The sequence below is a fragment of the Meles meles genome, chromosome 1 (genome assembly GCF_922984935.1).
Source record: "Meles meles chromosome 1, mMelMel3.1 paternal haplotype, whole genome shotgun sequence".
Classification (NCBI taxonomy): domain Eukaryota; kingdom Metazoa; phylum Chordata; class Mammalia; order Carnivora; family Mustelidae; genus Meles; species Meles meles.
This window is the reverse complement of record NC_060066.1, coordinates 196,828,887-196,853,663: the sequence shown is the minus strand read 5'-3', so window position 1 is coordinate 196,853,663 and position 24,777 is coordinate 196,828,887. Positions and strand designations below refer to the sequence as shown.

General features: G+C 60.9%; 2 protein-coding genes across 4 annotated transcripts; one reads left to right on the top strand and one right to left on the bottom strand.

Annotated features, from left to right (window-relative positions):
- The first annotated feature begins 1,911 nt into the window (after positions 1–1,911).
- Positions 1,912–10,328, top strand: SYTL1 (synaptotagmin like 1). 3 transcript variants are annotated; one of them, XM_045987112.1, is made up of 15 exons: positions 1,912–2,217; positions 4,199–4,431; positions 5,405–5,553; positions 5,754–5,826; positions 5,912–5,957; positions 6,376–6,448; positions 6,600–6,817; positions 6,964–7,077; positions 7,267–7,433; positions 7,683–7,779; positions 8,120–8,278; positions 8,553–8,631; positions 8,755–8,854; positions 9,689–9,894; positions 10,100–10,328. In XM_045987112.1, the coding sequence occupies exons 2-15, from the start codon at positions 4,241–4,243 to the stop codon at positions 10,237–10,239; spliced, it is 1,812 nt and encodes a 603-aa protein (XP_045843068.1). In that variant the 5' UTR covers positions 1,912–2,217; positions 4,199–4,240; the 3' UTR covers positions 10,240–10,328. The 3 variants fall into 3 exon arrangements, with proteins under 3 accessions (XP_045843068.1, XP_045843938.1, XP_045844794.1); XM_045987982.1 differs by having other exon boundaries at positions 1,920–2,217; positions 6,720–6,817; XM_045988838.1 differs by lacking the exon at positions 1,912–2,217 and having other exon boundaries at positions 4,293–4,431; positions 5,405–5,605.
- Positions 10,329–10,742: 414 nt separating this feature from the next.
- MAP3K6 (mitogen-activated protein kinase kinase kinase 6) lies at positions 10,743–23,617 on the bottom strand. The gene is made up of 30 exons (XM_045980563.1): positions 23,543–23,617; positions 21,272–21,665; positions 19,973–20,112; positions 19,844–19,867; positions 19,414–19,604; positions 19,124–19,292; positions 18,673–18,779; positions 18,277–18,447; positions 18,079–18,191; positions 17,312–17,471; positions 16,926–17,088; positions 16,738–16,845; positions 16,605–16,654; positions 16,421–16,516; positions 16,191–16,278; positions 15,969–16,102; positions 15,579–15,706; positions 15,188–15,324; positions 14,775–14,880; positions 14,123–14,280; positions 13,820–14,012; positions 13,578–13,716; positions 13,118–13,277; positions 12,748–12,924; positions 12,369–12,474; positions 11,983–12,130; positions 11,776–11,888; positions 11,606–11,679; positions 11,244–11,320; positions 10,743–11,023 (listed from the first exon to the last, which is right to left on the bottom strand). The coding sequence occupies exons 1-30, from the start codon at positions 23,615–23,617 to the stop codon at positions 10,933–10,935; spliced, it is 3,990 nt and encodes a 1,329-aa protein (XP_045836519.1). The 3' UTR covers positions 10,743–10,932.
- Between the last annotated feature and the right edge of the window lie 1,160 nt (positions 23,618–24,777).

The following is a 24,777-nucleotide window of genomic DNA, read 5'->3' as shown; positions in this document are numbered from 1 at the left end:
AGAGCCCCCCACCCCCGTCTCTTCGTAGCAATTCCATTTTCAAAAATCAATTTTGCATACAGGGACTCATCTGAGAGTTGGCTGAAGGGAAAAAGTTCCAGTATGGAGGACAACCACAGCGAAGTGGGCAGACAAAAGTAGTAAGGCTTGATCCCTCCCAGCAGAACTTTTCTTTTTTTTTTAAAGATTTTATTTATTTATTGGAGAGAGAGAGAGCAGGAGCTGAGGAGGGGAGGGACAGAGGAAGAGGGAGAAGCAGATTGTTGGGCAGGAAGCCCAACATGGATTCGATCCCAGGACACTGGAATCATGACCCTAGCCGGAGGCAGACGCTTAACAACTGAGCCACCCATGTGCCCCCCAGCAGAACTTTAAATTAGCCTTGGGGAAACAAGATATAGAGGTGGCTGAGTGCTTAGTGTGTGCTGGGCCTCATAATAAAGTGTCACTTATCCTCACCACAGCCCAGTGAGGTCAGCGCTACCATTCCCATTTTAGAGATGAAGTAAGCACAGAGAGGTAAAATGATTCACTCAAGAGCACAGAGGTAGGGCACATGGTCAAGTCCAGTAGCCTAACCTACTTCCAGAGCCCCCACTCAGAACCACGCTGTGGCCAGAGCACAAGGCGTAAAGTGGAGAGAGGCTGTTTTCCAAAGGACTGGCTACTGCGACCGTAGAGAAGGGAGAATGCATGCTGGAGGCAAGCCAGGGGACACTCCCCTGCAGCAGTCCCAGGAGATGGCTGCTGTCACTGCCTTTGTTTTATAAAGGCAGAGAGTGAGGCTTATAGAGACTGTCACTGATTGAAGCCCACCAGGGACATGCACCAGAGCCAGAAGTTTAAGCCAGACCTGTTGGCCTCCGGCTCCTGCCTTCTCACTTAAGCCCAGTGCACAGCCTGGAGGCAGGGGAACCCTGGGAGGGGCAGCGACAAGTGGGGAGAGCACTCCCGCAGCTGGGGACTAGGGAGCACCAACGGAAGCAGAGTCTTTGGGTAGGCTTTTAAGGATGTGGGAGACAAGGACATCAGAACCACACTTATGGGGGCGGGGGCCTGGGAGCCAAGCTGAGGAGCAGGTGCAGCCCAAGAGTTAGTCAAAGTGTCTAAGGGAGACTGGACTGGTTGGGAGCACTTTTGTGAATGAGCCACAGGGTCAACCTGGCTGTTTGCCAGCACCTTCCAGAGCTGAGAAATGACAGATCAAAGTAGGGCACTGAAAGACCCCTCCAATAGCCTTGCATAGGCAGGACTAGAGGGGCTGTGTGGAGGCCAGGAGGCAGGGAGGAGGAAGGTTCCAGAAGAGGCTGGGCTGGTACTGACACCTGGGCAGTGCAGGAGCAACAGCAATGGGGGGAGAGCTGGGGACAGGAGAGGGGGCAGTCTGGGCTCTGACAGCAGGGGGCTGTTCATAGCAGTGGGAACTCGGACATAAGAGAAGACCTGGTTGGGGGTGGAGGATACAGAGTTGGGGTCCAGAGCAGCGGGGCTGGGGCTACCGCTGCCCAGGAGGCACATGTGGACAGGGAGGGGCAGTGGATGTCAAAAGGGACTGTTGGAGAGGGGCCCCCTGGTACCCTCTCTATGCTGGCTGGGCACTCTCTGGCCCTTGGAACAGGCTCTTCACACCTCCACCCCCAGTTTGCATAGGAGGAGATTGCAGCTCAGCATGGTGGAGACACCTGCTTAAGGTCACACAGTGGCAGAGGAGAAACTCTACTTGGGGTCCTCTGACTGCAGTCTGCAATCCTTCCTTGCCCCTGCTTCTTAGAAAGATTCTAACCTTGCTTTCAAAGCAAGTTCCTCTCAGCAACTCCACAGGAGGGGTGGGGCAGTCACCCACTCTAGGGATGAGGCCACCGAGGCTCTCAGGGGTTGGTGCCTGCGCTGCTCACAGCAGTTACAGAATAAGTGGGCAGCAGAGCTGGGGCCAAGCCCCTGGTGTCTCCCACCCAGCAGATCAGCTCGGAGCTCTCTGAAAGCCAAAGCTTGGGTGCACCCCCAGGGTGCCGGGAGTCCAGGCCCGGTTTTGCATCAGGCCCTGCTCAGAAGGTGTTTCCTCCTCCTCCGGGGCAGCTCCTCTGGGCTGCTGGTTGAGTCAGCCTTAGTCCCTCTCTGCTCTGCTCCCCAAGTTCAGCTCTGAAACTCAGCTGCCAGGAGTTCAGGAGAGCCCAGGTCACCCTGCGAAGGTGTCTGATCCATACTGGACCCCTACAGGTAACACCCCTCAGGACCAGGGTTCCTTGCCAGGGTCCCAAGGGGCAGACACTGCCACCTGGTCTCCAGGGTACCCTCTGGGGCCTTAGGGGTCGGGGCAGGTGGGAGCGGGTCTGGGACTGGAACATTGACCAATGGGTCTGTCCCATAGTGTTGAACGGAAGTGGGAAGGACGGGAAGCTGGATTCTGGCTCTAGAAGAAGGAACTACAGTGAGGGGATGCTGCAGGGGACCCTAGGCTCAGATGCCCACAGCCCAGCCCAGGCGGACCTGCAGGACATTCCCCACCTCTGTACTCCTACACACACCCCCAGAGGACCCCCGGGGCCCCCCAGCACATAGCACGACACAGCCCAGACGCACATCCAGCAGAGGATGAAGTACACAGGGCACATACCACACCGTGCTGTCACCCAGAAAGTCACTGAAGGTGAACAACAGTCACCCACGCGGCGTCACACTGGGACATGGTGCACAGACACACAGGCAGTGACACAATCTTCACACCCACAAAACAAACAGCCTCATAGACGCCTCCGTGTGCAGAGCCATGTTGCGTTGGTCTAAGACCCTCGCAAGGGCACAATGTCACATGGGCTTGGGCCCTGGGCCACAGAAGAGCGGGCGCGGGCAGAACCCAGCACCGAACATGGCAGATGTTCGGGAAGTAGTGCTAATGCGGGGCACATAGGCGTTCACACGGGTGTTCACACAGGATCAGACCAGGCACTCTGTAAAGACAGCCGGCCCAAGCCCGCGGTGCAGGCAGCAGAGGGAAAAGACAAGCTCAGGCTTGGACAGACTCAGCAGGGACGGCCCAGCTCAGGCAGCAGCGGGCACAAGCCAGGACTTGCCTGCCAGAGAACCCTCTTCCCATCTCGGGCCTGCCTGGTGCCCTGACCTGGCCTGGGAGGGGATGGGAGGGGCAGCAGGGGAGGAGAGCCGGCCCAGTGGGCTCAGGCCATGCCTCTGCTCTGCCCACGACTCTGTCCTGGGCCCCCCGCCACGTCCACATGCCCCTCGGAGCTGGGCAAATGTTTTCCTTCCGGAGTCAGCGTGGTGCCCGGCAACCTGAGCTGCTTTGCAGCCCTTGGCCTGGGTCAGGAGAAGGGGGAGAACCCATGTGGCCAGAGCAGAGGGGCCCAGGGGCTGCAGGCGAGAGGGCATCCCTGGCTGGAGGCCTCAGGGGGAATGGGTACAGTGGTTACCTCAGTGGGGAGGAAGTGGGGGTGTGGGCTGGGGAGGAGGTTGCCTCAGACAGGAAGGCCAAATGGGCCAGGGCAGGGTGGAGGTGAAGGGTGGAGGGAGATATTGGTAGGTTCCAGGGAGGGGAGGGGGAGCAGTGAGCAGATCCAGGTGTGTGTTTGTGTGTGTGGCCTTCCCCATGTGTGTACAGGCATATTTCTGCATTCAGTTAATCAAGCTTTTACCAACTGTCTGTTGTGGGCTATGTATGGGCTTTTGGGGTGAGGCTCTGTCTCTGTCTTCAAGGAGCTCACAATCCAGTTGGAGAAGGAGCAATGTTCGTGCAACACTCAGTGTGATTTGTGTGTATCTCGGGTCATGTTTTTGTCCCAACTTATACATTCTGTGGGGCCTCGCGTGCAGGGTTCAGAATATGTCAGGCATGTCCCCTGGTCTGGGCCAGGGTCTGGGACCAAGACCGCACAGGGTCCTTGGTGCAGGACAGGTGTGCACGAGCCTGTCCATTCAGACGGTGGTGTGCCCGTGTGATCAGGTGGACGTCTCACTGTGGGTGGGTGTGTCTGCCCATCTTCTAGTGTGTTCGTATATCTGTGAGCCAGTGTGTGCCTGGGCCCATGCGTCCATGGGTGTGTCTCATGCCACCTCGAGCTCAGACTTCCTGGAGTCGTACTGTGCACACCGCCCTGGCATGTATTTGGGCAGAAAAGAGCAGTCAGCTCCAGGATGGGCCCTGTGATTGGGCAGGACTTGACCTGCCCCCTTGATCTGCCCCCAGGTCGCCACATGTGCCCCAGCTGATGGGGCACTGTCCCAGCTGATGCCCCAGAGGGGACACCCATTTCAGGAGAGGCTCTGGGCCCTGCCCAGCTGCCTCATGGCGCACGGGCCACAGCCTGAGGCTGATGCACTCTTGGACCTCAGCTTCCTGACAGAGGAGGAGCAGGAGGCCATTGCTGATGTCCTGAAGCGAGATGCCCGCCTTCGCCAGTTGGAGGAGGGCCGCATCAGGTGAGGCAGGGCAGGGGAGCCCAGGAGAACGGGGCCCCACTGTGCCCCTGCTGCCTCCCAGTGTGTGGCCTGTCAGATATCTGGGTGGTTCCTGTTTTTGTCCGCTGGTCGCCTCTACCCTTAGCCAGCGCAGCTCTCCACCTCACCCGAGGCAGCTGCCTTCCTGCCTCCAGGCTCACCCTTTTTGACCCACTGGTCATGCTGCAGCTGGAGCTCCCCAGATCTGTCCTTAATGTCCCCTGCTGAAACGGCCCATGGTTCCTCAGCACCTCATGTCAGGAGCCAGCTCCTAAGTGCGGCCCGCAAAGCCTCCCTGATTAGTCCCTGCCGGCCTCCCCAGGCTCATCCTCCACCAGTAAGCCCCGCCCCCAATACACATACCCAGAATGTCCACTTGAGCCACTTAAGAGCATCAGAGTCCCTGAACACAGCCTTCACTTCTATGCTGTTCCTTCTCCTTGGAAGAACACAGGGGCAGAGGAGCATGTGACGTAGAAGTAGTGTTTGGGGACAGGAAGACACCTCTTAGCTATGTAACCTAGGGCAACTCACCTGACCTCCCCAGCACCACTCTCCTCATCTGTAAAATGGGGCTAAGGAGCACTACCTCCTGGAATTAGGAGGGGGCATTATGCACAGTAGTCACTTAATGAATGATAATTATTCTCCTTCTCTGCCCGGAGAACTCCAATCTGTCCTTCAAGAAACGAGGCAAATGTCACCTCCTCTGGGAAGCCCTCCTGGATTCCCACAGGCAAAGGTGGCCCTTCTCACATCCATCATGGCACCCACCTCATTATAGTGTACTTGTCTGTTCTGGATCCAGTCTCCCCATCAACCTGAGCTCCTTGATTCTGAGTAAGGATTGAGTCTGATTTGCTCTTGTGTCCCTGGCCCCAGATACAAGGCCTGGCACAGAGCGGGTAGCAGGAATGTGGGTTGAATGACAGCCACGCCCTCCCCTATCCCCCAGCAAGCTCCGGGCCTCGCTGGCAGACCCTGGGCAGCTGAAGATCCTGACAGGAGACTGGTTCCAGGAAGCGCGCTCACAACGGCACCACCATGCCCACCTTGGCTCTGATCTTGTCCGAGCCTCTATCCGCAGAAAGAAGAGCTCCATGGGTGAGAGGAGATCCCCGGGGTGAGACTGGCTACACAGAGCCCAGGGCACTGGGTATGCACGTACAATAAGAGAGGGTCCCTGGTACTGTGTGTCTTTGGGTGGGCACCACCCCTCCACAAGCTCCTGGAGGTGAGTGAGCATCTCCAAAGGCCAGACTTCCTGAGACCCAGGGTTCACAGAGCTTCTCACCCGGGCACAGGAGACCAGGCTCCAGGCAGCGATGGGGAGGCTGAAGTTGCCGAGAAAGAAGATGAAGAGGAGCCAGAGCCCAGGTGAGGAGGTCTGGCAGGGGGAGAGGAGGGTGCCTACCAGTCTTCTGGGATCTATTCCCTGACAACCACCTCTCCCTTCTCCTAGGCTCGCCATGGACAAGGCACCCCAAGAGACGCTCAGCAAGGCTGAGGTGAGTAATGAGTGACCCCGAAGTGGAGGTGGGAAGTTAGACTCAGGAGACCCTGGTCTGGGCCTCTGTCATCCTCCTCTGTCAAATGGGGACAGGGACCCAGCCTCTAAGAGAATCTCAGAATCTGGCTCTTAGGGGTGGTGGGGGGACTGAGCTGGGTGAGGTTTAGGACTTGGAGGTTAGTCTGCCACCAGTGGGACGCTGGGAGTCAGACAGGGCATGCCGTGACACGGGACGGGTATGACATGCAGGCCCCACTGGTTTGGCAACTGGTTAGCTGGTTACCAGCCCTGCCTGGAGGGCTGTGCTAAATCCATCTTGGGAAGCCAGCTGGAGCCTCTGGCCTCTGACCCTATCGTGACCTTTGACTCCTTCATCACTAGTCCCCACTGTGATCTCTACTCCTTGCTTTTTTCAGAAATCTGATTCCCCTTCACCATATGTCCCCCTAAAGTCTTCAGATCATGAGGAAGAGCCCCAGGCCCAGGAAGGTGAGTGGGAGGGTGTGTGTTGGGGACTACAGAGAGGTTTCAGGGACCAGAGGCATCTCTAAGTGACCCCAACCACCTGTATTCATCTTCCTTCCTCTTCCTACTCTCTCCTTGCTGCGTGTATATGCGTGTGCGTGTGTGCGGTCTCAAGGGCTTCCCGCAGGACTGGAGCCTGAATCCGCAGGTCACGGAGGTGGCAAACCAATCCCTCCAAATTTGCTTAGGGGCGGGCAAGAGAGGACCACGCTCAGTAGCTCATGCCCCACCCCAGCCCCGGGCTCCGGGGCCCCGCAGGTCTACACCGAGGAGGCGGACCCGGAGCCGGAGCCGCGGCCGCGGGGAGCGGAGTCGCCGCCACCCCCAGCCCAGGTAGGCGGGAACGGCCGGCGGCTGCTCCCAAGACCCGGAGCGGATTCTGGGCGGGGAGTGCCTGTGCAGAAGGCTGAGAGCCGTCGGGGGAAGGGCTGGGAAAGAGAAGATGCCCCGTCACTTACCCCCTGCCCCACGCTCCCCAGACCCAGACGGCGCCCGAGATCCTGCAGAACGGAGAGGAGGCTCCCGGGCCCGGCCCCTCCCTCGACCGCATGCTCAGCAGCAGCTCCTCCGTGTCCAGCCTCAACTCCTCCACGGTGAGGGGTGAGGTCTATGGCCTGGGGACGAAGGAGACGGGTGGGGGACCCCACCCTCCCATATCCCCGCGCGTAGCCCCGGCCTCACCCCTCCCTCGTCCCCTGATCTGAGCAACACCCCCCAACCCCGCCTGGACCTGAGCCCTGCACACCCCCCTACCCCGCGCTGACTTCCACCCCCGCCCGCAGCTGAGCGGCAGCCTGCTGAGCCTGTCCGCGGAGGCCGAGGCGGGCGCGGTGCAGGTGCGCGGCTCCGTGCACTTCGGGCTGCGCTACGAGCCGGGCACCGCCGAGCTGCGCGTGCACGTGATCCAGTGCCAGGGCCTGGCGGCCGCGCGACGCCGCCGCTCCGATCCGTGAGTGCCCGACCCGCTCTCGCCGCACCCCCACCCCGCCACTCTTCTTGGTCGATTTTCGTCTGTCTTCAAAGTGAGAGTATCAACGTCCTTGGGAGGCGCGGGGGATGACTGAGAGAACTCCTGGAAAGCGCTGCCCGGAAGCTGTGCTCTGGGCTCGGGCTGGGCAGGGCCCCCCGAGAGCGGGTGGTAGGCGCTGGGAGGGCCCCCCATTCAGCTCTAGTCCTCCCCTCCCCTCCCACGCTCTAGCTACGTCAAAAGCTACCTCCTCCCGGATAAGCAGAGCAAGCGCAAGACGGCGGTGAAGAAACGGAATCTGAACCCGGTCTTCAACGAGACTCTGAGGGTGAGGCTGCGACGACCGGGCGGCCCCCCATGCATGAACCCGACGCCCCTTCCTGCGTGGGCCGGGTGGCTGGGGCAGTCAGGGTATGGTCGTTGCCCGTCGCTCCGACCCTCCGTTGTGCGGGAGGAACTGGCAGGGAGGCCCTCCGTTCGTGCGTTCCCCAGTGGGTCAGTCCAGTGCTGGGCATGGTGCTGGTCCAGACCCCCATTAGGGCCCTTCGGGGCTCCCCCAGATAACGTCGTGCAAGGAGCGCGGTAGGACAGGCCCCGGTCCACACTGCTGCAGTGCTGAAGCCGGCGCGAGCCGCCGTGGTCCCTTAAAGCGCACCTCTTGTCCCCAGTACTCCGTCCCGCAGGCCGAGCTCCGGGGCCGCGTGCTGAGCCTTTCCGTGTGGCACCGCGAGAGCCTGGGTCGCAACGTCTTTCTGGGCGAAGTCGAAGTGCCTCTCGACACGTGGGACTGGGACTCTGAGCCCATCTGGCTCCCTCTGCAGCCCCGGGTGAGGCAGCCTGCCCGCGTGGCGAGACCCAGCGACGAAGGTGTCCCGCCTGCACCCTCCCTCTCACCCCCCCCCCTTTCCTTTGCTCCAGCCCCCTCAGTCTCCGCCTTTGGCCGAGCCTCCCCTCGGCCTCGCAAACCTACTGCCCCCCGGCGGCGGTTGGGTCCCCCCCGCCCCGCGCTAGGTGCGCCCCATCGGGGTCTGGAGACCTCACCCCTCGATGGCCGCTTTCGCTGGGACAGGCTCCCGCCCCTGACCTGACCGCCTCTCGCAGGTCCCACTCTCTCCCGAGGACCTCCCCAGCCGCGGGCTGCTCTCCCTTTCCCTCAAGTTCGTCCCCGCCGGCTCCGAGGGTGAGTGCCCCGCGAGAGGCCACGCTGGATAGGGCCTGGAAGGAGGGGGCCTCAGTTCGGCGAGGGCGAGGGGCGTCCGGCGAGGGCATGCGGCGGCAGGGTCTGAGCCGAGTCTTTGGGCAGGCGCGGGAATGCCCCCCAGCGGGGAGCTGCACTTCTGGGTGAAGGAAGCTCAGGACCTCGTACCGCTGCGCTCAGGAACCCCGGATACCTACGTACAGTGGTGAGGGGCTTCGGGACATCCTGGCTACCCTTCCTCCCTGCCCTCCCCCACCGCCCACGCGCTCTGGAGCCCCGCACCTCTGACAAACCCCTCGTAATCAACCATTCTTGATCCGCCCCCTAGTCTGATCTTCGACCACTGTGCAGGGGTGAAGGGGACAACTTGAACAAAAGCCCAGAGTCAGAAAAGTTAAAGACTTCCTTCAGGAGCTGCATTTCAGAGTGACAAGCCATAGGACTTGTTGGAGAGCTGAGGCTGGGGACCTGGGAGGTCACAGGGGGCTTTTCCATGAAAAGACCTGGAAGGTCAGGCTGTGGGGCTTGGCCCTGAACTTGCAGTTCAGTGGTTTTCAAAGTAAGCTCTGGGGGACCTCTAGGGGTGCCTCTGGGTGCTGCCCCACACTCAGAGAGTGAAATGATGTTGGGTGGGTCAGGTTCTAAGTTCCCAGCCCTGATTTCACGCACAGACGTTGTTTTCTTTTACTTCTGGGTAATGTTTTATCTTGCAGGGTGGGTTCTGAGGCTTTAAAAAGTCTGGAAACTACTTCTGGGGACAACAGGGAGCCAATGAAGGTCACTGTGCAGGGAAGTAGCAGAACTGTATTTCAGAGACTTTACTCTGGGGTCCTGTGAATAAGAGTTGTAACTTTTAAAGACAAGAGCCCGAGAGGTAGCTGGCCCAAAGGTCCCCGAATAGTGAAGGTTTGAGTTCAGGACGTAGGCGGGAGCCAGAGGGCACGGACATTGTGAGGGAGAATGGTAGCATCTGGCGACTGGTTGGTGCTGGGGAGTGTGAGGGGATAGCCACTTGATGGCCAGCCTACCTGCCCCATAGTTCCGTGCTGCCGGATGACAGCCACGCCAGCCGCCAGCGGACAAGGGTGGTACGACGCAGCCTCAGCCCTGTGTTCAACCATACGATGGTTTACGATGGCTTCAGGCCTGCTGACCTGCACCAGGCCTGTGCTGAGCTTTCCCTCTGGGACCACGGGGCCCTGACCAGCTGCCAGCTGGGGGGCACACGCCTCAGCCTGGGCACTGGTGAGTAGGGCAGGGTCCCGGGAGACCCGATGCTGAGAGACAGGGCTCAGTGTGCGGCCTTGGGCACTTCTCCACCCCTCCCTGAGCTTTGGTGTCCATTGTGAGCTGGGAGTGGCAGTGGGTAATCTGGGACCCGGTAGGCATTCTTTGGGACCTAGGGTGTCCAGGGTAACCATGTCTTTCACCCCTGTCTGCACATATCCAGGTAGCAGCTATGGGCTCCGGGTACCCTGGATGGATTCCACAGCGGAGGAGAAGCAGCTGTGGCAGATGCTTCTGGAGCGACCATGTGAGTGGGTGGATGGCCTTCTGCCCCTCAGAACCGACCTGGTGCCCAGGACATAGTTGCCCTACAAGCTCCACCAGACTCCTCTCTGGACCCCCATCTCAGGGCCTGCCCTTGGTCAAAACCAATAAAGTCTATTCTAAGGGCAGCAAGGGGCTGATATCTGTTTTGGGGCGACAAGGGCAATGGCAGGAATGGGTAAGGGAAGCGAAAGGGAATAGGTGAAGGGACTTCAGACTGGGAAAGACCTTAGGAAGCTGGTCCCAGGACCCCCAGCCCCCCATACCTCAGAAGTTGCCAAGATCTGGGGCGCCTAGGTGGCTCAGTGGGTTAAGCCTCTGCCTTCGGCTCAGGTCATGATCTCGGGGTCCTGGGATCGAGTCCCGCATGGGACTCTCTGCTCACCAGGGAGCCTGGTTCCCCCTCTCTCTCTGCCTGCCTCTCTGCCTACTTATGATCTCTCTCTGTCAAATAAATAAATAAAACCTTAAAAAAAAAAAAAGAAGAAGTTGCCAAGACCCAAGCATACAAAGGTATTCTGTTTAATAGTCTGCCTGGCCATACTTGATCGGCTTGGGGGTATCTCTAGGGTTGATCCCCCCCAATAGCACTAGGTCTGGGCCCTACCCTGCCCCCACCCACCTGGCCTCCTCCAGTTGGCCCTGAATCCTGGGGTAGGTGAGGTGTATCAGAAGCTGCTTGTGTCTTCTCCATGCATCCATCCTTGGGTCCTGCCTCCTGTCTCTGAGCTCTCATTCAGCCTCCTGTCGGCCAGGGGTGACTGGCGTGGATCCTGCTCGCTGGGCCAAGATGGCTCTCCAGATGCGGCACACCATTCCTCCCCTGGGGAGAGCAGGCTCAGTGCGGCTCAGCCAGAATGCGGCCTACCCCACAGTCTGCCCAATGTGCCTCCTGCCCCCGGGGGACACTGGTGTCCATGTAACTTCCAGGGAGGAACTGAAGCAGGCATGTAGCGTGGGCGGGGGGGGTGGCGGGCGGTGGTCAGACTCTGGCCACCAAGAAGCTATATGCGTGGGTCGTCCCTGGAGGGCTCAGGACATACCTGATGCGGGTATAGATGAGGTCATCTCGAGTGGCACAGGTCAGCAGAGTACGGAGGGTGAAGCTGTGGTTCAGCAGCTGGTTGTGGACAAAGACCCAGATGCAGAAACAGTAGAAAAGAAAATCAGAGGGAGATGTGTCCAGAGACCCAGGTACTAGCTCTGCTGGGCTACTAATATGTTACAAGGCAGCCCAAACAAGCCCCTTGGCGCTTGTTTCCTCATCTGCACCATGGGGGGTACACTAAGTGCTCTTCTGTACTGAGATTCTCAGTGTGAGGGAAAGAGAAGAGCTGAAAGATGGGCAGAGATGGAGTCTCTGGTGGGTGGGGGTCAAGGACTCGGCCAGCACTCTCCCCCTCACCATCTGGATGGTGCCTGAATCCACATTCAGTCCCTGTAGCCACTGCACCAAGCCCTGGTCCACCGTGAGAGCAGCTGTGGAGGAGAAGTCAGGCAGTCAATCCAGGGGTACCTCCTGGCAGAAGCTGCCTGGCACTTGCCTTGAGTGTTCTCCAGCTGTGGCACACTCACCGGGGGGCTCTGGGGCCAGGGCGCAGGTCCCTGCCTCCCTGTTTACCCGCTCCAGAGCTTGCTGCACCAGGGCCTGGCACTCCCGCTCCTTCTCGGCCAGGACATCTCGGAGCCTGTAGGAGAGTGCAGAGGCGGGGCCAGTATGATGGAGTGGAGAGGGAAGGTGAAGCTGGCCCAGAGGGCGTGGGCAAGTCCCCGGGGCTTTACCTATCAGTCTCTGCTCGCAAGAGGCCCAGCTGCACCACTGGGGTTGGGGGTGCCTTCTCTGGTTCCCCCGGGAGCTGGCTGATGGTCTCCTGCTGCTTGGACTGGGGTTCCTCCTCTGACCTCGGTGGGACCTCCTCTGTCTCCACCTCTGCCAATCCAAGCGACTAGGGTGAGCTCCCGTAGGGAGAGAGAACGCCCATTTGGGACACTTCCCCAGACACCCGGCAGAGGGCGCACGGTCTGGGTACCCGGCCATTCATTCCCGCCCGGGTTGAGCTTAATACCCCCACCAACCACGCCCCCTACCGGCCCCCGGCGCTCATGTCAAGCCCCCAAGGGGGTCACACCCTCGCGGGCAGGCAGGATAGCTCCACTCCTGGGGTTACCTGGGCCCAACACAGCCAGGGCTACCCGCACCGCTCGGCTGAGCAGCGAGTCCAGCACGAACATCCAGTGTGGGCGGATCTGGCGCCGGCGGAGGATCTGCTTCACCTGGAAAGGTGGAAAGGGCGCGGCGGGACTCAGAGGTGGGGCTCAAGTCGGAAAGGCCTAGAAAGTCTTGAGCCAGAGGCGAGTCGGGTAGGCGGGCTTGGGGCAGAGGGAGGAGCTGGGAAACTAGGACGGGATAGATATCCCTTTCTTTGATGGTTGTATCTTCATGGGGAAGACGTGCAACCTTGCAACATCACGTCCTTGCACATTCCCAGGCACAGGGAGCTGACTACATCTTACTGAGCAGCCCCAACCGCTAGAAGGCTCCCTCACCGCGTCCGGGAAGGCGAAGAGCGGTCCGTGCAGAAGCGCCGGCCGGAGGCCTTGGGCCCGCAGCTGCCCTTGCAGCGCCCGCAGCTCCTGGGCCAGCTGCCGGCGGTTGGGAGTGTGGATGTGCGCCCCGAGGCAGCGCAGTAGCTGTTCCACATGATTCCTGCCCAGCCGGGGCCCCTGGGGAGGAGGAGAGGTTGTCGGTGGGTGGGTTTCCCCGAGTCAAGAGAGCTGCAGGTGGGGGTGCGGGCGTGGGGAAAGCCAAAGCCGTCCGCAGGCTTGCTGTCCCCGCCTCACCACCAACCGGCGGAGGGGGGTGGTGGTGTGTGGCTGTCCGTCTGTTGGTGGTGGTGGTTGGGCCGCGCACACCCACCTGTTCCTGCTTCAGGTCCAGACTCTCCGCCAGCGAGGGCAGCTCCTGCTCCAGCACCGCTGCCAGCATGGCCCGGCGCTTGCTCTCTTGGTGCAGCAGGCTCAGCCCGGAACTCTCCTCAGGAGATGTGGGCTCCTCGGCCCCCGGTTCCTCAGGCACCCTAGTGCAACGGGGGAGCTGAGGATGGAGGGCCGGTGGCCACGGCGCCCGGCCGCCTCCACCCCAGGGTCTGAATCCTGGCTCTTTTGAGGCCGGCCTCCCAGGGGTAAGAGGAGCCTGGCACTGAGGTGGCACAAGAAATACAAGTGGGAGCATCTGCGAGGAGGCCCCCAATGCCATCTTTGCAAGTGGTTGCAGGCGCCCAGGGCCCCGAGGGGGACTCCCCCCCCCCCCCCGCCCCGAGGGAGTACAAGAGCAAACCCGGATGAGGCAAAGCCCCGCCAAGACCCTGGGCTCTCACCGGAGCTGGCTGGTGTCTCCGTAACTGAGGCAGCGCTTCGGGGGACTGGGTGGGTGCTGAAAGGGTGCCTGAGGGCATGGGAACGTCTGGGGCTGGGTGGTCGGGTCAGCTGAAGGAATGGGGCTGGCTGAAGGGGCATCTGAGGGAGGGAGGAGGCTGTCAGCCTGGGCCCCGTTCAGCCCTCTCACCTCCACAGCTCCTCTACAGTCCCAGTGCGCCCACTCCCTCCACCTGCGTCCTACCTGAGGGCCGCAGTGCATGTCGTGGGGAGCCGGGGCTGCGGCTCCTCCTCCCGGGCTGCAGGAAGGGGTCCCCCAGCAGTGCTTGAGCACTGGCTCGGAGGCGGGGGTCTGGCTCAAAAGTTCGGAGAAGAAAGGCTTGGGCCTCCGCTGACAGAGAAGTGGGCATTGGCGGATGCACCTTGTACATGCCCACCTGGGAGGGGTCAGGGAGGACGGAAGAAGGTCAAGTTTTGAGGTGTTCAGGGCTCGGTCTGTCCCCACACCCTCTGCCCTGTGAGCCGGGCCATGAGTGAGGGGTCTCACCTTAAACATGGCCGCCTGCGGGCTCCCTAGCTCATGGAAGGGGGGCCGACCCGTGGCCATCTCGATAACAGTGCAGCCCAATGACCAGATGTCAGCTGCCTTCCCATACCCTCGTGGGCCCTGGTCAATGATTTCTGGTGCCATATACTGGAGGGTCCCTGTGGTAGAAGCCATGACCTTAACACTCATCTAGACATTAGACGACATGGGGGTGACAGGGCTCTCATCCTCTAGCCACCAGCGCCCACCCTGAACTCTGTCATCCAGATAATCCCCATCCCCTACCCTGGAGGTCAAACACCTATCCTGAGTTTCCTCATTCATCTTGGGCTCCATCACGTTCCAACTCCCTCACGCACAGTACGGCCCACCACACATCCTGGACAGTGTCATCCACTCTGAACCCATCACACACTTCTGCCCACATTGACACTTCCTAGCTGCATTTCAGACACTAAATTCGCCATCGTGGACTACTCAAGCTCCAGTTCTAGAGTCTGTCACCTCACCCCCGGCGCAATCACGGGTCCTTGGTTCCATGTCCCATGAGGGCTCTAACTCCACGGCCAGGAGAAACACCATTCCCTGGAAGGTCCTAAAAGTTCTTCTGTCCCTGGTCAGCATCCCCACTCCCCACCCTGCACCCCATTACCTGTGAAGGTCTCAGTGCAAGGTGTGATGCCCGCCAGCCTTTTGGAGGTGCCGAAGTCAGAAATCTTGAGCAGCCCACTGAAGGTGTTGATCAGCACATTGTCCCCCTGAGCAGAATGTGGACATCAGGCTGGGCTCCTGATGGCGGAACCGGACCCTGTCCCTGGATCCCACCTCCTACGATCGCAGCCTGACCCTGCCTCTGTCAGCCTCCTCCCTCTGCCATCCCACTTATGACTTCCTGGGTGCTGGCACCCGCTTTGGCTTCAGGTCTGAAGTTCTCTCATTCCCTCGGGAGCCTCCCTGTTGAATTCCCCACCCTTTGCAAAGGGGTCAGCCTTCTGAATGCAAATTGCTGTTCTCTGTCTGGACCCCTGTGTTCCCATCACCCCCGCCACCAGCAACAGGACTCACCTTGATGTCTCGATGCACTATGTGGTTGTCATGCAGATAGCTGAGACCCTGCAGGGTCTGGCGGGTGTAGAAACTGATGGTGCTCTCATTGTCCTGCAGGGGGCCCCACACCGACTGCAGCAAGGAGGACAGGCTGCCTGGGCAGACGCAGTCCAGGATCATCGCGGGCACCCCCTGACTCCAGCCTTCAGCTCTCTGCTCAAGGCCCGGGCACACCCCAGCCATGGCCCAGACTCCATCCCCACCCAAGTGCACAGTGTCAGCTAATTCTGAGCTACCCCACCCACGCAGGCTAGGATTCATTTTCCCCTAGGGTTCTCCACCCACTGCCTGGCCCCATCCCCCTGCCCCACACTTCCAGTTCCACTGCCACCCCACACTGGGCACATACCTCCAGGCACTTCCTCCATAAAGATCTTGAGGTAGCCGTCCTGGCTGGTGGAGCCCAGGTAGCGCACGATGTTCTTGTGGCGAAGGCGCTTGTGCAGAGCAATCTCTTCATGCAGGGGCTGAGAGAACCTGGGAGCGGGGAGCAAGAGAGGAACAGGCCGCTTTGGGGCAGAGACGCTCACCCAGCTCCAGCACCAGGCAGGCCAGGCCCCCAGGACCTGCCCAGCCACAGGCCCCTCTCTGACCTTCTCCTCTGCGCCACCCAGCCCAGGGGCCCCCTCCAGACCTCACGGGCCCCACGTGTTCCCTGCCATTCTGCCCACAAGACCCCCTCCCCTCGGGCCCTGGGCCCCGCCCGCGTGCCCAGAACACCGCACACCGCACACCGCACCTGCTGTCCCGCTCCGGGATCTCCTTAATGGCTATGCGCACCCGCGTGTGCCGCTCGCGGCCCGCGTACACCACCCCGTAGGTGCCCTTGCCCAGCACCAGTCGCTCACCCGTCTCCGTGTACTCATAATCAAACTGCAGGGGGCGGACGAGATGGGGGCTCAGTGAGGCCCCCAGCCCTTCCCCACCCCCACTCCCGGCGCTCCCAGGCCCCCTTCCTCACCTCCAGCACCTCCCCCACGCCCTCTGTCTCTTCCGCTGGCGTCGTAGAATCCGGATTCGTCACCAAGGCTTGGATCAGGCCACAGAACCTGAGGGTGGGTGAGGTCAGGCGGACGGGAGGGGCACCTTGGGCGGGAACTGTCCCCTCCTGGGCCGAGAGCACCCAAGGAACATGTCCCTTCCTTTCCCTCACTCCCCGGGCACCCCAGCCATCTGAGGGGCCACCCGCACCACTGGCAGTGCCCGACGCTGGGGAAGCAGAGCTGCACGTCCTGCGCCGGCGGCAGCGCGTAGAGGAAGCAGCAGCGCTCGTCCCGCTTGGAGGAGCTGGGAAGGGAGGAAGAGCCACCGTGAGCGCTAGTGGGCTAGGCGGCGCCCCCCTTCCTGGAACCCTGCCCGAGGTCTCGCCTCTCACCTGACCCCGCAGATGGAAGCCACTGGGAAGGTCCAGCTGGAGGGAACGTCCTGGCAGAAGAAGCTGGGTCTGAGGGGGGTGCTGGGGGACTCAAAGAGTGGTTTGGGGAAGGGATGCCCAGCAGTGACTTCACCTGGGGTTCGGGCTCCAGCAGGCTCAGGGTCACTGCGCTCACGGGGTCGGTGCCCTGAATCTCCAGCCTGGCAGGCAGCAGCACCTTGTTCATCTCCAAGACCAGCACCTGCACAGGATGAGGAAGGGGGTGGGTTAGAGCAGCCCCGCCCCTCTCCCAGGTCCCACACCCCCACTGGGCAGCCTCACCAAGCACTGGTCCCCTTGGGGACAGGCCGTCTTGAGTGGCTGACAGGACTGCAGCAAGAAGTGGAGCCAGAAGTGGGCACGGTGCGGGGGTCCTTCGGGAAGCTCCAGCGTGGGTCTGAAGTGCTGGTACAGCAGGAAGGTTTCCATCATGGACACCAGGTACCTGCCGGCACAGCCTTGTCCTCAACTCAGCCCAGGCCCCAACTAGCACTGCCTGGGAGAGCAGACCAGCTTGGAGGCAGCCAGAACATGGGCACCGGGTGTGGTGGGCACTGGTCTGGAAGGGGCCATGTCACCGGCTCAGGGCTTAGGCTAGAATGCGGGGGGACATGTGTGCCGGAGCAGGCAGCTGAGGCCGGGCCCAGACTGCAGAGGAGGCCACCTACCATATGGGAGCATCGAGCTTGTACAGCTGCTCTGCAGCCAGCGCCACCTGGGCGAGGTCATTGGCGAGGATCTGAGCTCCCAGGTAGAAGCCTACATCCCAGTAATACTGCATCTTCTCCACAGAGCCTTTTCGGGCCAGCAGGCAGCCCAGCTTCATGCCTGGGAGAGAGGGGTGCGGGACTTAGGGAGTGTGGCTGTGGGTTTGGGCAAAGCCCAGGTGTGGGCCACGACATCCATGTGGGCAGGAACATAGAAACCAGGCGAGGGGCACCTGGGTGGCGCAGTTGGTTACGCATCTAACTCTTGGGTTTCACTCAGATCATGATCTTGGGGTCGCGACATCAAGCCCTGCATCGGGTTCCATGCTCAGTGCGGAGTCTGCTTGGGATTCTCTCTCCCTCTGCCCCTTCCCCTGTTCTGTCTCCCTCTCTCTCTCAAATAAATAAATAAATCGTAAAAAAAAAAAAAGGTGAAAACTTCGGTATGACTCTCAGGTGGGAGTAGAAGCTCAGGCACAAGGAAGGTTTGGGGAACGAGTATATGTCAAATTTGGTGTGTAAGGAGCACAGGTGTGGCTTTGGAACACTTGTGGCCTCAAGGGCTCATGAGGGCCCAGGACAGGTACGAGGGTCCAGGTGTGGATTCTGGCAGACTAGGTCCAAAAGGGACAAGGCCAGGCTCCTGCCCGGTGTCCTCACTGCCCGCGCTCTCCCCTGACCTGTCCGAGGCCCGCTGGTGGGAGGAGGGGCACAGGGCTGGGACTCACCTATGAGCTGGAGCTCCTCAGAGTCCTCGAAGCACTGGCCCGCAGCAACGAGCAGCACAGCCGCATTGATGCCCGAGTGGAGGCTGGGCTCTACATCAAAAGCCTTGCGATACCTGGGGTGGGGGTGGGGCCTCAGGGCTGGCCCAGGGCCCACAGTCCCATTCTCCAGCCCACTGACCGCTTGCTGGTGTCCCTTACCAGTGGTAGGCCTGCTCTCGGTGCCCAGCATCCTGGAAGCCAGAGCTGAAGAACATGTCCTTGTAGACACGGCCGCACATGCAGCAGAGGTCAGGCACCAGGGAGCCCTCGCTCTGGACCAGCGGCAGCAGCACAGCCAATGCCTTCTCCCGGTCCCCCGGCCTGTTCCTCCTAGGGAAAGGGGAGCACAGGCCGGGGCCTTACCTGATGACCCCACCCCACTCTAGCCATGACCCCCTAGACCTGCCACCCCCCAGGCGGCTGTCCCATGTGCCATCAGTGGGATCCCAGTCAGCGAAGTCCCTGAACAGCACGGATCCTGCTCAGCAGGGACCTCGTATGGCAGAGACCCATGTCCCTAGGTGGCTAGGACCTGAGCCTTGTTCTACCACTCACCGGTTGAGGGCAAACGTATAGTGGAAGCAGACGTTGGGCTGCTCGGCCACGTCGCAGGTGGGCAAGGCCTTCAGGGTCTCTACCAGCTCGATAATGGCTGAGTAGTCCTGCGGAGAAGGACAGTGCACACGGGCACGATAGCCTCTGGGGGGGTCCTATCGCCCCCCCAGGCACTAAGGGAAACCTTGAGTTTGGGGCCCCCTGCCATCCCTGAAACCCCATCTTCCCACCCCCACACCTGACACAGAGAACCTGCTGTGGGCCCCCAGTTCCCTGTGCTGGGAGACAGTGACATGATCGACCCCTATTACAGACAAGGAAACTGAGGCTCAGAGACATGAGCTCCTCTGCTCAAAGCCACCAGCACGCGAGTGGCACAACCAGGAGAGGGACTGGGTCTTTTCTGACGTGGAGTGCGGCTGCTCTGCCGGCCTTCCTGTGCGCCACACACCTGCACGTCCCGGTAGGAGAGCAGCAGGTTCATGACGATATCGGGGCTCAGCAGCTCCACGCTGTCCAGCCTCCGCTGCAAGCGAGCCAGCTCCTGCCGCAGCTGCTCCCCGCAGAAGCGCTCCCGGGCCCTCCGGATGTCCTGCCGGATGGTCTCCCGGAAGTAGCCACTGAGGGCCCCGGCAGAGGAGGGAGGGAGGGAGGGGGAGAGAAAGATGGGGCCTGTCCCTCAGCCAGGCCCGTCGTGCCCTCGCCAGCCTCCTCCTGGTGCCCCTCTCTGTACCCCATTACCAAGAGTCGGTGGGCGTGGTCTCCAGCAGCCGGACCAGCCGGCCCACCAGGGGCGTAAGCAGGGCCTCAGTGCCCACCCCGGCCTGGACCAGCCCATCAGCCAGTCCCCTCAGGAGGCCCGCATCACCGCACAGCACTCGGCCTGCGGCTGTCACCACATAGGGGATCAGCGTGTAGCTGCCGACACAATCCTGGGGGGAGGGAGGCAGCAATCAGGGCAGGTCAGAGGTCAGCACCCAGTTACAGAGCGACAGCGAGGGAGTCAGAGGTCAGCACCAGAGGGAACTGGAACAGCAGAGAAAGGGCACACGTCGTGAAGCTTGGCAATAGGGAACAGAGGGCTACATGGATGTCGAGGGAATTAGGTCAGAGGTGACTGAGGAGGCCAGGAAAGGTAGTGGCGGAACAGAGGAGGGTGGATTCTGCTCACCGAGTTCTTCTGGAAAACATCCTCCTGCAGAGGACAGTCCGATCAGTATCCTGGGTAACCACTAGCCCCCTGCCCCCCATGGCCCCCTGCCCCCACCTGGCCCCCGCCCCCAGACACCTGGCCACCTACCCGAAGGGCCTGCAGGTCAGGGAGGTCAGCCTGGGAGCAGAGCAGCACGTTGTTGGTCATGCTGAAGCTCTCCCGCACACCAAGGTGGTAGAAGAGCGAGGGCTGCGCCAGGGAGCTGCTCACCTCCAGCACCACCACGTCTGTGGGGGCGCAGGCGGAGGCCCTGAGCCCCAAAGCTTAGCTCCGCAGGCAGGGGAGGAGCCTGGGAGGCTGTCCTGGCTCAGATAGCCTCCCCGTTTGACTCCAGGAGGGTCTAGTTTCGCTCTGTCCTCAGTTTCCCCCCTGCTAGGTCCCTCCAGCTCTTGTACAGAACGGATATTATCTGCGGTGTTGCAGGAGAGGCTTGAGCTCCACGGGCTGGGACCCTCATCCCACTGTTTAGAGCCTGTGGGCACAGGGCACGGTGCTGTGCCTGTGTGTAGAGCTGATTCTGTGTGTGTGACAGTGTCTGTGAGAGCCGGTGTGTCAACATATGTGCGACGTGGGAGTCTAAGGCTGTGTGGGTCTTTGTGTCCTCGAGGTCGAGTCAGCCTTCATCTTTAGGCTGTGAGTTTAGGGCCCTCAGATAAGCTTGGTTCCCAGACTCGTGGATGAACAAATAAGTGTCGGGGCGGGGCGTCCAGATTGGCGGAAAGGAGGGGTGATCAACACGGGACTAGCCACCTTTCTGGCCCCGCCCCCTAGCAACCCTGCTCAGCCTCCAGCTCCGCCCACTATCTCGCAACTTCTGGGGCCTTATAACCTAAGCTCCTTCGCCCAGAATCCCGCGCCGAAGGGTCCCTTCGTTTCTCTTTCTGCCTCTCTAGCCCGGTCCTCGGAAGTAGTGTGTTACCGCCCCTGGACTCCAGCGCCCCCCCCAAGGACCGCCCCTTTCCCTAGTCCAAGCTCCACCTCCCCGGATCCGCCCTCACGAGCTCCGCGCCAGATCGACTTGAGGCTGAGCCCTCCAACCCCACTTTCGAGATACTATACTCTGACCCGCTCCCAGCCTCGCCGCAGTCCTAACCCCGCTCCCCAGGCACGGTGCCGACTCCAGGGTGCTTTAAGCCCCAACCCTGGACCCCGGAGGTTCCGGGCCTGGATCTACTAAGTCCCAGCCCGAACCCGGCCGTGCTCCAGATCCCCTAAATTCCGCTTTTATCATTCCCCTATCTCGAACCCCTCAGCCTAGCTCACTTTGTGTCCCCCTGGACCCCACACCCATCTCTGGGTCTCCCGGGTGTCGCCGAACCACGCCCCTTTCGGCCCTCCTCCCGGCCTCTAAGCCCCGCCCCGGGCCCGCCCCCAGCGCGAGCTCACCGGCGTTGTAGAAGGAGTCCAGCGCTGCCGTGTCTCCCAGCGCCAGCGTCCCGAAGGGCAGGCTGCGCAGCTGCGGTCGCGGCCGCGGCCCGGAGAGTTGCGCGCAGGCCTCGCGCAAGCAGCTCAGGGGCAGCGGCTCCGCCTCGGACTCCACCCCAGGCTGCGGCTCCCGGGTCAGCACGTAGACCACACTGAGCGGCCGGCTTCGCGCGTAACCACGGCCCGGGGGAGCGGCGTGGGGCCGGCCCCGGCTCAGCGCCTCGGCCAGCGGGTCCTGCCAGCAGCTGCCAGCGCGCTCCAGGGCTCCGGACCGCAAGCACGGCCCTGCCGTGCGGGGGCGCTCGGGTGTCGGGCGCCCGGCTCTGGGCACCCGGGGAGGGGCAGGAGCCAGTGGCTACGGATCCAGGGATCTCAGGATCGAGAACCTGGTACGGGATCTGGAAATCCAGACTCTGCCAGAAGTCCTGTTCCGGGAATCTGGAGCCCAGGGCGAAATCCGGGGTCCGACTTGCAAGGTCCTGAGGATCTGAAGTCGGGGATTGAGTCCAGAGAATCTGGGACATTCAGTGATCCGCGGCGCAGAGTCACGTAGGGGATCCCGGGAATCGGTCCTGGCGTGTCCACCACCCGGACACCGCAGGAAAAGAGTCTGCCGTCGCTCTCCCCTGCCCTCACATGTAGGGCGGGCCCAGCCCTTTCCCGGCGACTGGGAAAGCTCCACCCTCGGCCCTGGGGCAGCGCCGCTCCCTCGCGGCCCCAGGACTTGGCCTCTCCCCTCCCTCCTCTACCGCCAGAACCACTGAGACTGGCGGCTTCCGGAACAGCCTGTGCCCCCGCGCAGGCCAACCAGAGTGGATGGCTCAGGGCGGGCACCTATTAGATGTGTGCCCAGGCCGGGACTAGGGGGGAGGTGGGAACTGCAGGAACTGCCCAGAGGGGAGCTGTTGAATGAAGGCATCTCCAGAGACAGAAGGGGGTGCAGAACACAGTGAAGAGCCTACATCCTTTGGGGCCCTGCTGTACAGGTGTGGAGGAACCAGAATGGGGGAAGCAGGCCTCTCAGCCTGCCAGGAACATGGTACTTGGCATCTGAGCCCAGGCCTTGGCCCTTTCACCAGGGAGCTGCTTTCCCCATAATCTAATCTGCTGACCTCTGACCTCCACCCAAACATGACCATGGGACCTGAATCCCCACAAACATTTCTCTACCTACCTGAAGAAGACCCAGAAACCTCAGCCCTTGAGCTACCACAACGGCACAGCTCCCCAAATCCCTAACCTTCCAGTGTGAGTTAGCAAGGCCACAGCTGGGTGTAAACCTCAGCGGCTTCTGGAATCAGGAACTGGGGACTCAGCCTCCAAGATCACTCACCTCCGTGACAGAGCAGCGTGCAAGCCCAGGACCACCCATCAGGCTGGAGTTATCACAGTCTTAAGTGTGTGTTGCTCGGCCACTTTCTAGAATGTGAGTCTAGCATATTAACCGCTTGGTTACTGTTATCCCGTGGAAGTAAAATGCACCTTCCCTGGCTTGACTCGGAGTTCAGACCAGCCCTGAATGGGACAGGCAGGAAGTAGTAGAGAATGAGAATTTGGCTCGCAAGAGAGGCAGGTGTGGAGAACAGTTGACTTAGAAGGCCCAGTCACGGGTCAACAGGGTGAGATGCTGCGCAGGTGTCCCCACAAAACCATCCACCTGTAGGACCTGGAGGGCACCGGGGGCTGTCAGTGGATGCTCGAATCCTTCCAAGCCCTCCACTACATGCTCCTCTGACCTTGGCTTGCACACCTCCAGAGGTGGAAGCCTCACTACCTTCCAAGGCCAACCCTTCCATCTTCCTGACTGGAAGGAAGGTCTTTCTTGAGTGGAGCTGAACCCTGTGTCTCTGCTCTGCCCTCCTGGGTTTTTTCCAGTAAGCGGAAGAGTCCTACAAGTCAGGAAAGGGTTAAAGTGATTTTATTTTTAAATGAGGACAGGAGCGCAGAGGCAGTTAGCAATGCTGAGGATAGCCGAGGGTCCGGAAGCTGTACAGGAGAGATAAGGGGACAGGAGCGATAAGGGGACCTGCTGCCAGGTTATCCTGGTGAGCATCATGTGAACCTTGCGGTAAGGGCGGCCCACACCCTGGCCTGAGGCCCAGTCGGTGCCATACTCGGGAGGGGTGGCCTCGGAGAAACTGGACTGGTGGCTCGATCCGCCCCACCTGGCACCGTGGACAATCACAGCACCCTTGCTCTTGCTTGCATCGTAGGTGGTAAAGGGCTTCCCACTTTCCCACTATGGAAGCTCAGGGAGCCCCCCGGCTGGCCAGGAGGGGATGGAGTCACCCTGGAGTGGGACGCCATGCTGGCACGCTTAAAGAGATGCTCTCACACGGGTCTCAGAGCAACCATGAGGTGGGTGTTAGCAGGCCCTGGGAGAAAACAGCAGCCCTTCAGAGCCAGAGGCTTTTCCCCAGGTCACTTGACCAGTCACAGGGCTACAGGCACTTGAACTCAGGACCATGGCTCCAAGGCCACTAGCTCCTTCCCCCCACTCCCCGCTGCCTTGTCTCCTCCCCAAATCCCCAGCTCCCACCAGCAGCCTGAACAACTCTGCAGGGTCAGGTGGGACAGGGCAGGGAGGGACTTCCCAGTGCCTGCCCCAGGCAAGCGGCATCCTGAGGCACCTCCTCATAACCACTTCCCTCTTGGAAGTCTCTCAACAGTCACAGTTTCTCTGAAGAAAACGCACACACATACACACACCCAAAACCAAAAAACCCTTGCCCGGTTCCTCTTCTGAAGCAGATAACACAGACACTCAGCAGGGCCTCAGATGGGTCCCACAGCCTCCCTCCCCTCCTCCTTGCTCATTTTACAGGGGAGGAAACTGACCTTTCGGAGGGCACTTGGCCAAGGTCACATGGTTAGTAGTAAATGAAAGAACCGTATTCAAACTCAGAACTGTTTGCCTCCTGAGCCCGACATATTCACTCCTGTACCATTCCGTCTCATGACTGCCATTTCTCAGATGAGGAGACTGAGGCCCGCAGAGGGGAAGAAATTGCCCTGGGTCATTTATGGAGGCCATGGTAGCACTGGGAAAGGATCCAGACTCCCTCCTCTCCCTCCCCTTCTTCTCCTGCTCTGGGCCCCAACCTTAGGCTCAGGTGCCTGCTGTGCCCTCTGAGAACTTGCCCCCACCAGCTGGGAGCAATCTGACTCCCCAGGGAAGCAGGAGGCCTCATTGTGGGCAAAAGTGCAGTTGCCAATAAAGTCCTCCAGCTCCCCCTGCGGCTCCCAGGTCCCTGGGAGGAAGGAGGAGGCAGGGATGGAGGAATCCTCAGATCCCAGAGTGTCAGCAAAATGCCCTCCCCAGCACCCCCAGGCTCCAGGGACCCTGCTGGGAACTTACCCTACAGAGTGAACTGGTGCAAATTTTCATTCCCCAGCCAGAATTCAGACTCCTGGCTCCCAAAACCTGCTTTGTAGGAGGACGAAGAGCAGAAGAAACCCACAGAACC